General features: G+C 45.7%; 1 protein-coding gene across 5 annotated transcripts in view; it reads left to right on the plus strand.

Annotated features, from left to right (window-relative positions):
- The first annotated feature begins 532 nt into the window (after nt 1-532).
- The window catches only part of MSRB3 (methionine sulfoxide reductase B3), a 135093-nt gene continuing 119902 nt past the window's right edge, over nt 533-15723 (plus strand). Inside the window, exon 1 of one of the 5 annotated variants that reach the window (XM_006130198.4) lies at nt 533-682. In XM_006130198.4, the coding sequence (XP_006130260.2) occupies nt 652-682 (31 nt within the window). In that variant the 5' untranslated portion in view covers nt 533-651. Of the gene's footprint in view, nt 683-804; nt 1014-15723 lie in introns of those variants that run through there. The other 4 variants (XM_025188271.2, XM_075931156.1, XM_075931176.1 and 1 more) reach the window with 4 other exon arrangements.

Raw genomic sequence — 15723 nt, forward strand, 5'->3', positions numbered from 1 at the left:
CGGGGGAGCAGCCCAGGCGCGCCTGGGATGCCCCCCCGCCGGCTTCCCCCGAGGCTTTGAAAGCCGGAATATACGGTAGTACTGTTAACAAACCACCCTTTAATGTACAGAAAAAAGTCCGCGAAGTCGTGAATCCGCGATGGTCGAACCGCGAAGTAGCGAGGGCTCACTGTAGAGGTATTGGGGATTTTGCCACTGAGCTCTCCTATCACCTCACTGCTTTTTGTTTTTAAAGAATATACTTTAGTGAAGGTGGTCACTACCACATCCTCTCCTATAAATATCTAATTCTTTCCAATATATAATTGGGGAGTTGCTTAAATGCTAAGAGGGGAAATTAATAGGTTGACAGGAGCTAGCAATAGTCCTTGCTCTCGACTAGTGATTTAAACCCACCATTGGGCGTGTCAGTCACTTTCCTCGACTAGCGGTGTGTACCTTGATCTAGGAGTTAGACCTAGGAGGATGTTTTTTTCCGTTGGCAATAGGCGGTTCACGTTACAAAATCCATTGAAACCGGCCCTTTGCAGTCTCCCTGCACCCAGCAAGGGGGAGTCGGAGGCGAAGCCTGTATTACAGGTGGCCAGCTTCATTCTCCCTGGCCCATCTTTCCCCAGGGAGAGGGGCTGCAGCCGGCCTCTCCAGGATGAAATGACGGGTGGGCCGTGCGGAAGCCCCTGTGGTAAGTAATTCGTGTCCCAGCCGAGGGACACAGACGCTGCGCCTGACGCCAGCTGGCACCGTTTCAGGTGGGGTCCCAGCAGAGCCCTCGGGGTGCCCCGGCGGGGCGGGCCCTGCGCTGTCTCCTCTGCTCCATGCTCATATTTGGCATTAGCGGCCGGTGCCCAGGAATTTCCCGTCATGCCTCCCGGGGCGGCCGGGCCCGTCACGCTGCTCCCGCCCGGGGGTGGGAAAGGGGGAAGCCGTTCGGTGCTGGCGGGGCCTCCCCACGCGCGCTCTGCCGCCGCCGCCGCTCCTCTCGCTCTGCCTGGCGGCCGCTGTGGTAGCAGCAGGTAAGAGGCCCGGGGCCCTGCCCGAGTCCCCCCTGCGCGGTGTCTCCTGCCGCCGGCCCGGCCTCGCGGCGCTCGGGCCCCTGCTGCCCAGCGTGCTGCGCAGTTGATGCTGCTTCTGCGCCCGCGCGGGGGCGAGCCCGAGAGCGGGCCGGGGGCTTGGCGTGGAGGGGGGCGGCAGGAGGTGATGCAAAAGCGACACCTGCCGCGTGTATGTGGTGGGGGCGGGTTCAAGTAGCCCTAAGCGGCGTAGACAGGCTGTTCATATTCAGCAGGAGGTGAGGGGGGGAGGACCATGCCAGGAGTAGCAGGAATTTGGGACCCTTTGGAAGCTGAGACTGGGCCCAGCCTGAGCTCCCTGCGGGATGCAGTTCTCTGCAGTGTTTGCTCCAGGCCCCCTCGCTTTGTAGCACCGCAAGCGAAGCTTTCCAAACGTAAACACACAAAATAAGAGAAACTGATCGTGGATCCACTCAGTGACCCTTTGGTAGGTAAGGCTGGGCTCCTGCTGACTGCAGAGCCTTTGGAGCTGAGAGCCTAGCATGAGATTGGCATCCTAGAAAACTTTATAATAGTGGGATGCGCTCGTCAGCGTTTTCCATATTTTCTGCTAATAATTGTATATGGAAGCAAAGGCACAATAATGATAAAATAATAGTGCATTTTAGAATTAGTGCCTCTGCAAAATAAATGTTAGACTTTAGATGGTTATACAACATTTTTAAAGGCTGCTAAGCTGCCTGTGCTCTTTAGGAACAGCTTGAGCCTTACATGGCATATGTCGTGGTTTGTCAGTTCCTTTAAATGTCTCCTATTTTCTAATCAAGACTGTGTTCTAAAAGTACACTGTTTTGAAAGATACTCAAGCAAACTATCTACAGTATGCAGATGGTTGTTTGCCGTAGTGATATGGAGACCAGTGGATGGCTTGCAGTCCATAAATGGCAGCTCTGAATCCACCCACACCTTGGCCTAATGCCAGTTACTTTGAATCCAGTGTTTAATGCTAAGAATCTTTCTTGTTTATATTTTTTGTCCTTGCTGACTTGTTACCAGTGCTTACAGTCTCATTTTTTTGATGATTTCTTCCTTTGATTTTCCTGCTGCATGCCTTTGCAGTTTTGTCATGGTGCATGGGCTGCTTGTCTGGCACATCTTGTTAATTGCATTGCTTTTTCAGGACATACATTTCACATGGCTTTTAACCATAATTAGTCATTTGTTCCTCCTGTTGAAGATAATGGCCCACACTATTCTAGACATTTCTCACTCTAAAAAACAGTATGTAACAGACTACAAAAAGATATTTAATCTGTGTAGGGAATTAAATATGGGAATATTAATCACATTATTAAATAACCCAAGAAGATAAGTGTCTGTCCTAGCAAAAATCTGAGTTACAGAAAAAGAAATATTAGATAAATCTAATGGAGAATCTCTGACATTGGAAAAAAATCTTTATTGTAGGTGGTGCCCTTATTCACTGTGATCCACACACTTCAGATTTATAGGGAAAAAAAAAGTATCCAGTTAAGAGAGAGAGAGTCCCATGTAATATTCTGTAGTCACATTTTCTCTCTCAAAAGTACAAGTTATCAGTACTAAACATGTCACCTTTTGCTAACCATATTGGCCCAGGTTTTGGATTTGGCTACAAAGCCAAATAAATCAGTTGATTCTAGGCAAAAATAACAGACTGACTGACCCTGCTTATATCCAAATAGTGATGTTATGGTTCTCTCACAGGAATTCATGTATTATAGATTCATTTGGAGGCTTGAGTGGATTTTTTTTCCTCTTGGGGTTTTATCTTTTATACAGGACTCTCTGGGTGACTGGGAAGTTAATAGATATGTAATATAGCACAAACTCCAAGGAAGTGAAGCTTCATGGATTGAGAAAGGAACTGGTTTTTATGCAGACTTTAACTAAACAATTTTTAAACAAAAGACATGGAAGAAAAGATTTCTCTGTTAAGGATTCAGTATCCCCTCTGTGACTGGGGGTTGAGAAGACGGCCAATCTATATCTGAGGAGTTCTAGCCAAAACTGTGAAGATGAGTTTTGAAATTCTTGATATTTCTAAGGTTTAAAAACCAAGCAAGCAAGCAAAACCATACTAACCTGTTAGGCTCCCCTCCCCTTTTTTTTAAGAGGAGGTATACAATCATATAACAAAAAAAGGACATCTTTTTGCTCTGAAGGCAAATTGTTATTGGGGGGGAAAGCATCTTTGTCTCACTTGTATAGTTAAAGGCCTGAAAAATTGAAACCTTATTAGCTAGAGACATGTTTAAAGACAGTTGTTATGAGCAAGTTGTGGATAATTTTCCCATGTAAGTCCTTGTATAGCAAAATTGTGTAATATATTTAGTAGAATAGTTCATAGAACTGGAAGAGACCTCAGGTCATCAAGTCCAGCCCCCTGCCCAAGGCAGGACCAATCCCAACTAAATCAACCCAGCCAGGGCTTTGTCAAGCTGAGACTTCAAAAACTCCTTAGGTAATCCATTCCAGTGCTTCACCACCCTCCTAGTGAAATAGTTTTTCCTAATATCCAACCTAGACCTTCCCCACTGTAACTTGAGACCACTGCTACTTGTTATGCGATCTGTCACTACTGTGAACAGCTTTTCTCCATCCTCTTTGGAACCTCCCTTCAGGAAGTTGAAGGCTACTATCAAATCCCCACTCACTCTTCTCTTCAGCGGACTAAACAAACCCAAATCCCTCAGTCTCTCCTCATAGGTCATGCGCTCCAGCCCCCTAATTATTTTGGTCGCCCTCCACTGGACCCTCTCCAATGCATCTGCATCCTTTCTATATTGGGGGGGGTGGGCAGAACTGGACACAGTATTCCAGATGTGGCCTTACCAGAGCCGAATAAAGGGGAATAAGCACTTCTCTGGATCTGCTGGCAATGCTCCTCCTACTGCACCCTAATATGTCATTAGCCTTCTTGGCTACAAGGGTATACTGTTGACTCATCCAGTAATCTCCAGGTCTTTTTCTGCTGAACTGCTACTTAGCCATTCAGTCCCCAGCATATAACAATGTTTGGGATTCTTCCGTCCCAAGTGCAGGACTCTGTATTTGTCCTTGTTGAACCTCATGAGATTTCTTTTGGCCCAATCCTCTAATCTGTCCAGGTCACTCTGGACCCTATCCCTGCCCTCCAGCATATCTCCCCCTCCCTCTAGCTTACTGTCATCTGCAAAGTTGCTGAGGGTGCAATCAATCCCCTCATCCTGGTCATTAATAAAGATGTTGAACAAAACTGGTCCAAGAACTGATCCTTGGGGCACTGCGCTAGAAACTGACCGCCAACCTGACATCAAGCCGTTGATCACTACCCGTTGGGCCCGACAGTCTAGCCAACTTTCTATTAATCTTACAGTCCATTTATCCAATCCGTACTCCCTTAACTTGCTGACAAGAATATTGTGGGAGACCGTATCAAAAGTGTTGCTAAAGTCGAGGTATATCACATCCACTGACTTTCCCATATCCACAGAGCCAGTTACCTCATCATAGAAGCTAATCAGATTAGTCAGGCACAACTTGCCCTTCGTGAATCCATGTTGACTATTCCTGATCACTTCCCCTCTTCCAAGTGCTTCAAAATTGATTCTTTGAGGATCCCCTCCATGATTTTTCCAGGGTAAGGCTGGCTGGTCTGTAGTTCCCTGGCTTTTCCTCCTTCCCTTTTTTAAAGATGGGCACTACATTTGCCTTTTTCCAATCATCCTGATCTCTATAAGTTTTCAAAGATAATGGCCAAAGGCTCCACAATGAATTTGCCAACTCCCTCAGTACCCTCAGATGCATTAAATCCGGGCCCATGGATTTGTGTATGTTTAGCTTTTCTAAATAGTTCCTAACTTGTTCTTTCCCCACCAAGGGCTGCCCACCTCCTTCCCATACTGTGTTGCCTAGTGCATTTGTCTGGGAGCTGATCTTGTCCCTGAAGACAGAGGCAAAGAAAGCATGGAGTACTTCAGCTTTTCCCACATCATCTTTCATTAAGTTACCTCCCTCATCCAGTAAGGGCCCTACACCCTCTTTGATTACCCTCTTATTGTCAACATGCCTATAGAAACCTTTCTTGTTGCCCTTCACATCTCTTGCCAGCTGCAATTCCAATTGCGCTTTCGCCTTCCTGATAACTCCCCTGCATTCTCGAGCAATATATTTATACTCCTTCCTAGTCATCAGTCCAAGTTTCCACTTTTTGTAAGCTTCCTTTTTGTGTTTAAGCCCACCATGGATGTCCCCGGTAAGCCAATCTGGTCGCCTACCATATTTGCTTGTCTTGCTGCACATCGGGATGGTTTCTTCCTGTGCCTTTAATAAGGCTTCTTTAAAATACTGCCAGCTCTCCTGGACTCCTTTCTCTTTCATGTAAGAATCCCAGGGAATCCTGCCCATCTGTTCTCTGAGAGAGTCAAAGTCCGCTCTCTGAAGTCCAGGGCGTGTATTTTGCTACTCTCCTTTCTTCCTTTGGTCAGGATTCTGAAATCTATCATCTCATGATCACTGCTTCCCAGGTTGTCACCCACGTCTACTTCCCCTACTATTTCCTCCCTGTTTGTGAGCAGCAGGTCAAGCTGCGCATGACCCCTGGTCCGTTTCTTCAGCACTTGTATCAAGAAGTTATCCTCAGCATTCTCCAAAAACTTCCTGGATTGTCTGTGTACTGCTGCATTGGTCTCCCAACTGATATCAGGGTGATTAAAGTCGCTCATGAGAACCAGGGTCTGACATCTGGAAGCTTCTGTTAGTTGTCCAAAGAAAGCTTCATCTACCTCATCCACCTGATCTGGTGGTTTATAGCAGACATCAACCACATCACTCCTGTTGCTTCCACCTCTAAATTTAACCTATAGACTCTCAACAGTCTTTTCTCCCTCTAAGTACTGGAGCTCTGAGCAATCATACTGCTCTCTTACATACAATACAACTCCTCCTCCTTTTCTCCCCTGCCTGTTCTTCCTGAACAGTTTCTACCTTTCCGTGACAGTGCTCCAGTCACGCGAGTCATCCCACCAAGTCTCCGTTATTCCAATCAAATCACAGTGCTTTAACTGGGCCAGGGCTTCTAATTCTTCCTGTTTGTTTTCCAGGCTTCTCACATTGGTGTACAAACACCTTAGATAACCTTGCTCAGTCTGAACAAGGGAAATGGCTTTCTCAGTAAGTTCTGTGTTTAAACATGATTCAATTTGTGACTAGTATGGGCAACACAGGCCTAAGAGAGGCTTACTATGGAATTTCCCAGCAGAGTATCACAAACATCCAAATATGTAGATTAGTTGTTTTGTATTACAAATAGTAGATAGTGATCTCTTTACACCCTAGATAGCAGTTTAGCAAAATATATACATGGTGATAATGTAATTGCATTTTTGGAATGGGTGGCAGACACTTCGTAACAGATACACGAGCAAGAAATCTAAAAACTTAATGACAAAATGATCTGTGCCAGTTGTAGCCAAAAGAGAACATCCTGGTAAATGTTTGTTTTTGCTGAGAGACTTTTCTATGCACCTTTCCCTAAGTATTTGAAAATTCCATATTATAGACTCATAGACTTTAAGGTCAGAAGGGACCATTATGATCATCTAGTCTGACCCCCTGCACAGTGCAGGCCACAGAATCTCACCCACCCCTCCTAGAATAATCCTCTCACCTATATCTCAGATATTGAAGCCTTCAAATACTTTGAAGACCCCAAGATGCAGAGAATCCTCCAGCTGTGATCTGTACCCCATGCTACAGAGGAAGGCGAAAAACCTCCAGGGCCTCTGCCAATCTACCCTGGAGGAAAATTCCTTCCCGACCCCAAATATGGCGATCAGCTAAACCCTGAGCATGTGGGCAAGACTCATCAGCCAGACACCCAGAAAGTTCTCTATAGTAACTCCTATCATCCTTCCATTGACCTATTTCCCACTGATAATGAATGGTCAATTAGTTACCAAGATCATGTTATCTCATCAAACCATCCCCTTCATAAACCCATCTAGTTTAATCTTGAAACCAGATAGATCTTTTGCCCCCACTACTTCCCTTGGAAGGCCGTTCCAGAACCTCACTCCTCTAATGGTTAGAAACCTTCATCTAATCTCAAGTCTAAACTTCCTACTAGCCAGCTTATATCCATTTGTTCTTGTGTCCACATTGGTATTAAACTTAAATAATTCCTCTCCCTCCCTGGTATTTATCCCTCTAATATATTTGAAAAGTGCAATCATGTCCCCCCTCAGCCTTCTTTTGGTTAAGGTAAACAAGCCAAGCTCCTTGAGTCTCCTTTCATAAGACAGGTTTTCCATTCCTCGGATCATCCTAGTGGCCCTTCTTTGTACCTGTTCCAGTTTGAATTCATCCTTCTTAAACATGGGAGACCAGAACTGCACACAGTATTCCAAATGGGGTCTCACCAATGCCTTGTATAATGGCACTAACACCTCCTTATCCCTACTGGAAATACCTCGCCTAATACATCCCAAGATCGTATTAGCCTTTTTCATGGCCATGTCACAATGGCGGCTCATAGTCATTCTATAATCAACCGGGACTCTGAGGTCCTTCTCCTCCTCCATTACTTCCAACTGATGTGTTCCCAGCTTATAACTAAAATTCTTGTTAATAATTCCTAAATGCATAACCTTACACTTCTCACTATTAAATTTCATCCTATTGCTATCACTCCAATTTACAAGATCATCCAGATTTTCCTGTATGATATCCCGATCCTTTTCTGAATTGGCAATAGCTCCCAACTTTGTGTCATCCGCAAATTTTATTAGGACACTTCCACTTTTGGTGCCAAGATCAGCAATAAAAAGATTAAATAAAATTGGCCCCAAAACTGATCCCTGAGGAACTCCGCTAGTAACCTTCCTCCAACCTGACAGTTCACCTTTCAATATGACCTGCTGTAGTCTCCCCTTTAACTTGTTGCTTATCCACCTCTCAACTTTCATATTAATCCCTATCTTTTCCAATTTAACCAGTAATTCCCCATGTGGTATGCTAGTGTACAGGATACAGCTGCTGCTGTGCCAGAGCAAAATCCAGGGTAGTATAGGCAGTCTAGACTAGTGGTCTCCAACCTTTTTAAGCACAAGATCTCTTTTTGAATTTAAGTCAGTTCAGGATCTACCTCAAACCCAAATACCCTCCTGCCCTGCCCCTTCTCTGAGGCCCCACCCCCTCACTCTGTGAAGATGGGGTACAGGAGAGGGGGGAGGGGGACAGAGTGATGTCAGCGCCCTCCTGCCTCTGTTTCCTCCACCTTGCACAACAAGCGGGTGGCTCTGAGGCTCTGGGCAGGAGCAGCAGAAGAGTATGGGGAGGGGCAGTTGAAACCTGCACTTGATAGGATCACCTGTCAGAGGCTCCAAGATCTACCAGTAGATCCTGATCTACTGGTTGGTGACCACTGGTCTAAACTGTTTCACTTACAGAACCTTAAGCAACTGTGTAGAGGAAGGGTGAAACTGATTTATCTGAGATTGGATTTACAGAGACCTTTGTAGCTCCTGAGGTTGAAATTGGCTAGGTTTTCATCAGGTTCATTCTAGTGGTGTTCCTAGCACACTTCTGTGAGTTTGGGGAAAGGAGCAAGTTGGAAGAAGCACACACTTTGAAGAGGCCAGGTGGACAGTGTGAGTACCCTCCAACCAACCAGAAAATACAAAGATAAGAGAAACAACAACCCCTCATGAAGGGAGGGAATGTTAACCAAAAATCCTCAGATGAGAAAGGGGACCAAAAGATTTCTAGAAGAGGAGAAAAAATTATTAAAAAGCAAATTGGGGAAGAAGAGAGAATAAAAAATGCAGAATTTGTGTTTTTGAATCTTTTGTCTATTTGTGTCCTAGTTATAATTGTAATGGTAGCCATAAGAGTATCCAAAATAAAACTTATACATAGGGTGTTGTGATGTACCAGGTACAATACGGACTAATGAGTAGTTGTTACCCCTTCCCTGTAATCTGTGTTGCCCTTTACAATGTACCTCCAGCCTGGACTATTCACAGAACAGCCTCCAGCTGGTACATCATTCTCAGCTGTGCCTTAAGAATTCCATACCGTGATCCCAACAAGCAGTGGCCCCAGATTCCTCCTTTCCCCCATCCACATCCCCAGAAATGCATGTCCTCTACTGCCCAGCCCTCACCTGGACTGCACAAATATACTAGGTCCATTATTTATTTGAGGGTCACAACTTGTTGCACCAAATGGAGTTACTCAGACACTTGAACTTGTACACAGTGAGGTTAGCTAAAAACAATAAAAGAATCTCTAAATAGAGATTTTAAGTGAGTACTGGTAATGAGATGTGAAATTCAGAAATGGTTACAAGAAAAATGTAGATCAAACACTTTCTGGAGCCTAAAATTAAAAACTAAAAAAATTCAAAGCAAAGTTTTCTCACCACCTGCTTTCAGTAGTCTTACTGATCAAATTTTCTGGGTCAAGGGACTTCTCTCCCAGAATCCATTGGCCTCTTCTTTTGTCTCTTCAGGCGCAGTGAATGCAATGGGCATGGAGAGAGAGGTGCTTTGGGCTGCTTATTCCTCCTTTTTATAGACTCTGTCCCCCTCTCAAAAAACATTTTAGCCAGGGCCATCCTTAGGGGGCCCCAGAGCAACCCCTCTTCTGCCAGCCCCACCACCACTTTACCTCTTCCCTGCTTTGCCCCCTGGCTCTTCCCCCAAGCAATGGAGTGCAGCTAGCTGGGAGAGGGTGGCGTAGCAAAGCAGAGTAGGCTGTCTACCCACCCTGGATCCCACTTGGGGTATCTGCCTCAAATCATCCTGATCTTAGCTGAGACCCATCTTAAAAAGAGTTTATGTGTAAGGATATTTCCTGCTGGGATTTTTCATCTCTTTAAACTTCCTTTGCTCTCTCTCCCTGCTTGATGACTCTGTTCACTGCTTATTTGCAAATTAAGGCAAGCATATATTCCTTCCTTTGCTGGGGCAGACCTGATTTCTGGCTGGGAAGGGCTGGGAAGGTTGGGACACGTGTTAATAACATCATGCAGGTGAATCTTAAAAGTTCACACACATTTTACTGGGACAATACTGACCAGCAAATTATGAGCTTTCAACTGATATTTTACAAGGCGTACTTTGTACAAAGATTATTACAGTGGTGTGTTGGGTGAGAAGACAGGGACGTATTCCATCACAGATGGGTTGTGGGCTCCTTCTGTAGTGACAGAAATTAAATTAAAGCACCGTTTAGTTTCTCTGATGATAGCCACCATGATCAACAGATGCAGCATCTTCCTTTTTCCAGCCAGAGTTCCCTGGACCAAAATAAATAAATAGATACATTTTAAAGAATCTGCTTTAGGCACTCTATAGCCAGTCAGTTTTAACCCCTCATTGGAAGGCTTTAAAAGCCACTAATCAGCAATGGTAGGATTTCATACACCCTCCCTGTAAGGAGCACACATGATGACAGTTTTTATCATTTTGCCTTAATCTCTCCTGTCATATTGCATTGTGGTGTATGTACACTGTGCATATCTCTAAAATATCAAATATAAGTCAAGGAATTCAGCTATGGTTCCACAGTAACTCTTAGTTAGCCCCATTATACACATACTTTGCCCTCTTATGAACTAGTGTTCAAAGTGAATACTAGTGGGGAAGTGATGGTATGATGCCATTTCTTTCAACTCTCAGTAGTGAGACAGATTGCAGCACTTGGTGTGAATTAGTGTGCAATATATGTGTGCTGTGGGAACCATAATTTTAAATTTTCCTAATTTTTATGGGATTAATATCTCAATCTTTATATGTATTCAAAAAAGGTAATGGAACAGTAGTAAGATATTTTTCTCTTATAGAACTTCTTACATTTTTCTTGGGATAGGTTTTTTAATTCCCTGCACATTGTGTGTGTGGGGGGGGGGAGGGGGGGGAAGGTATGCACCCCTGCTTTTACCCAGACTGAAGCACAAAGAGGTTAAGTGATTTCCCTGTGATCATGCAGTGAGTTAGTGCTTTAATGTGAAATACAACACTAGACCTCCTGGTTTCTAGTTTTTTGCTGTATTTATCATTCCTGGTTATAACTTATGAACAGCTTTGCGATTTGATTCATGATGTGTAGAGAGATGCTGAACTGAATCTAACTATTTTAGCAGTTGTTGAAGTATAATTTGTATAGGATTGCAGTAGAGACCGTGTAGTTTTCTGAAACTCTACTTAGTCCTTTTTAATTTTGAATACTTGTATGAATAAATACATTATTTTATTTTAACTGTTTTTCGGTTGTTAAGTCTAGGGTGATGCATTTTCTTAAAAACCGTGACAAATCACAGAAACATAGCAGTTCAGTGTAACATTTCTTCCAATGTAACACTATTTGCAATATAGTAAGTAGCAATCTGTTGGAGTTCAAGGATGATCATCTTCCATGAAATATTAGCCAGTTGTAACTGGTGGATCTGGAGGTGGCTAATAAGACTACCCTGGGATCCGCATATCTTATCACAGTTGGCGTAGATGTTTCCCAGTGGAAGGGACAGATCTGGATTGTTGAGTTGAGCTGCTTCTCCGTTTTAGTCAGTTGGGGGCTTAGGTTTCCCATAAGTTTATTTCAGTGATGCACTTCTTCATGTTGGCTTTGAGGTTGTCTTTGAAGTGCTTTTCTCTCTCTCTCATCATCTGTTGGCCTTAGCTCTGTTGTGAGAGCATAATCTTCAGGAATTGAGCATCTTCTTCTGGCATTTGAAGAATGTGGACCAGCCCAGTTGAGTTGGTAGCAGATGATCTCAGCTTCAGTGCTAGAGGTTTTGGCTTGGTACAGGACATTGATGTTGGTGCATTGGTCAGCCCACTTAATTTGAAAGATCTTGCAGAGGCACCATTGATGGTATGGTTCAAGAGCATCTACTCTATGTAATCCAGGTTTCAGCATGGTATAGGAGAGCAAGGATAATGATGACCTGGTACATAAGAAGCTTGTTTCTAAAGACATTTTCTAAAGCATACAGTAGCTGTAGTGGTACACAGGAAACTAAGTTAAATCTCCTCGTCAGTATTGGCTTTTTGTGGCAAATAACTGCTGAAGTGGGGGAAGTGCTCAGCCTCCTTCAAGGTCCTTGTGTTGATCTTGATTGCAGGAGTAGGATCCTGAAGGTGCTGGTCGAGCACTTTAGTTTTCTTGGTGTTGAATATGAGGCCTAGTTGGTTGAGTGTTGATTCTTGTGTTATGTGAAGGAGTAAACAACAGTTGGTTATTCACTTTTTTTACGCTAGTTTATAGACTTTTATGATATCCCCTCTTACTGTATCTTTTCCAAGAAAGTGTCATTTTTTGTAATATCTCCTTCTGTAGGAGCTGTTCCATATCCTTAACAATTTTTGTTTCCCCTCTCTATGCCTTTGCCAATTCTAATTTCTAAGGGAATGTCTACACTGCAGTTAATTCGAAATAACAGCCATTATTTCGAATTAACTTTAATAGTGTCTATACATGCAAACTGCTATTTCAAAATTAATTTGCAATAGTGGAGTGCTTAATTCGAATTTGGTAAACCTCATTCTACGAGGAGTAATGCCAAATTTGAAATAGCTATTTTGAATTAAGTGCTGTGTAAACACTTAATTCGAAATAGGGGGCCTCCAGTCCTTCCCAAGGAGCCCTGGTGGCCACTCTGGGCACAACCAGGAAAACTTACTCTCCTCTCCCCCAGCCCCGGAGCCATTAAAGTGGTAGACCCTGGCCACAGTGCCTGTGCCAGCTCCAAGCCTGCCAGCCCAGAGCCAGCAGTGGCCACCGGGGCCCCTGACCCAGTGGCCCCAAAACATGAGCCAGCCAGCCCTCCACCGCTCCCCAGGAGCAGTCTGCCAGCTCCCAGGAGCCTGACAGGGGCTGAAGAAGGCGGGCACCTTCCTGGTCCAGGGTGGAGATCATGGACCTTATTCAGGTTTGGGGAGGATGCACCGAATGTCCACGATCTCTGCACTAGACGGAGGAATGCGGCCATCTATGGCAGGATAGCTGCCAGCCTGATCACCAAAGGCCACATGCGAACCCAGGAGCAGGTTTGAATGAAAATCAAGTTGGTCTGGTGAGACCCCCCCCAACCCTGGGCCCTGAGCTTCCCCTTCCCCTTCCCCTTCTTCCCCTTGCTTCCCCCTTCCAGCTCCCTCCTCCCAGGTTTCCCCCTCCTCTCTCCCACCTTCTCTCTTCTCCTCTCCTACCTCCTTTTCCCAATCTCCCCAGAGGTTCATCCCTCCCCCCAATTTTGTTCAATAAACCCAGTTTCAATTTTTGAACATACGTATCTTTTGTTTGACATCAGGAAGGGGGGCTAGGGAGGAGTAAGCGGAAGGACGTGAGGGTGAAATGAGGCACGAGCCCCCAGTGGGGAGGACTGGGGTGGCTCTGAGGGCTCCTCGGGGTGGACGCTCTCCCGCAGGGCCTCCTGGATCCTGACAGCCCCCCTGACGGACCCCCCGGATGGCAGCCTGTAGCAAGTGCAGCTCAGGGGCAGCTCTGGCTCCATGTGGCCGAGTGCTGTGGTGTCCCAAGTGCAGGCACTCGGGGCACTCCAAGACAGGACTGCTTTGCTGTCCCTCATCAAGGTAGACAAGCAAGTGGGAAATCGTGAGAACTGTCTGTCCGGGATGGGGGTAGGGTCTCTTTAAGCATGGAGCTCAGTTAGCCTCAGGCAGCAGCCCCACACACTAAGTCCTAACCCAGTGGTCCCCAACGTGGTGCCCGCGGGCGCCATGGCGCCCGCCGGGGCATTTGTGCGCGCCTGCCGACAACCTGGGCCAGCCCCCCCCCCCCCCCCGGCGCGCGGAGCACTGGAGGCGCCGGCCCCAGGTGCGCGACACGCACTGGCGCCTGGTGCACGGTGCTCGGGCGGCCCCAGACCCGGGGCACATGCAGGCGCGCGGTGCCGGCCGCGGGCGCGCGGCTCGGGCGGCGGCGCAGAGTGCGCGGCTCGGGCGGCGGCGCCGGGCGCGGACCCATGACACAAGGCGCTCGGGCGGCCCCGGCCCTGGGGCACATTCCAGCGCCGGGTGCAAGGGCATCCCCGCCCCTGGCGTGCCCCAGGACACGCGGCCCCACCCCTCCGGGCGCCCGGCGCGTGAGTGGCCCTGCCCCCAGGTGCCTGGGAGCCTCTAAAGGTTGGGGACCACTGTCCTAACCTGATGCCCTGCCGGCACTGGTTCCGGCCAGCCTTAACTTCGGTTCAGAGTCCACTCAGTGTGGACGCGCTATTTCGAAATAGCAAAATTCAATTTTGAAATAGGTTTTGTGTGTAGATGCGGTAATTCGAATTAGCTTAACTTGATTTGAAATAGTTAATTCGAATTAACTCGAATTAGCGCTGTAGTGTAGACATTCCCTAACATATTTGTTGTGATGGGGTGACCAGAACTGCAAGTCATATTCAAGGTGAGGGCATATCACATGGATTTATCTAGTAACATGGTGATATTTTGTCATGTTATCTATACCTTTCCTACTGACTGCTATTAGTTTGTGTGATTGTCAGTGCACACTTGAGCAGATGTTTTCAGAGAACTACCCATGGTGACTCCAAGATTTCTTTCTTGAGTGGTAACAGCTAATTTAAACCCCATCATTCTATATTATAGTTGGGATTATGTTTTCCAATGTACATTAGTTTGCATTTATTAATATTTAATTTCATCTGCCATTATGTTGCTTAGTCCCCTAGTTTTTTGAGATCTCTGTGTAACTCTTTGCTATCTGCTTTGGACTTACAAAATTAGTCAAGATAGTTATCGTCTGCAAATTTTGCCACCTCTATGTTGAACCTTCTAGATCATTTATAAACATGTTGAATAGCACAGATCATTGAGGGGACACAACTATTTATCTCTCTCTTCTGTGAAAACTGATATTTATTCCTCTTTCTTTTCTGTCCTTTAAATTGGTGATTCCCAATGGTACTGCAGGGGATCTGCAAAAATGGACCCGATTCTTTCTTTTCTTTTCTTTTCCTTTTCATTTTTTTCCTCTCCCCGCTGGCTCCATGCCCGGCTAAGGGCAAAGTTCTGGGGCAGGAGCTGCAAAGGCAGAATTTTGGGAGGGTGGGTCAGCAGCTTTGGGCTCCGGGACGCGGCTTGCTTTTCATCCCATTCCGCAGATGTTAAGGGAGTGAGGGGACAGTGCTTGCATTCTGTGCATGCCTCTCTCACTCCATCCTCCCGAAATTCTGCCCTTGGTAGGGGGGGCATCAGTGTTGCAATCACTTGGTATTGGTTCTATGGATAACATATTACTTTCCAAAGTTGTCATTAGTCATGAATGGTAAGGAAAGTCTTTACCAAATGCTTTTCAAGATTTTTTTAGTGACCAGAAAGTATATTAATTTAAAAGATATACAGAACTATCCTGAGGTTATCCTTAAAGCTGCAGGTACTTTGGTATCATCTTCCAGTAGGACCACCTTTTGCTGCTTGTCCTGACCCAATACAGTCTTGTCAATGAGTGATATGTGGGGAGAGGGGATGCTTTCCTAACCCATAGGATATTCCTTAAGTACTGCAACAAACTCTTGTGGTCATGGAATTCAAATATTCCAAGTTTTATTTTGAAACAATGACCCCAAGAATGTTTGCAAGGACTCATTGTGCAGCGGTTTCTCATTTAGCTCATGTTTGGTAACCACAGTTTCTAGATTGCAGGACAGCTCATGGCT

Source organism: Pelodiscus sinensis, chromosome 1, assembly GCF_049634645.1.
Source record: "Pelodiscus sinensis isolate JC-2024 chromosome 1, ASM4963464v1, whole genome shotgun sequence".
Classification (NCBI taxonomy): domain Eukaryota; kingdom Metazoa; phylum Chordata; order Testudines; family Trionychidae; genus Pelodiscus; species Pelodiscus sinensis.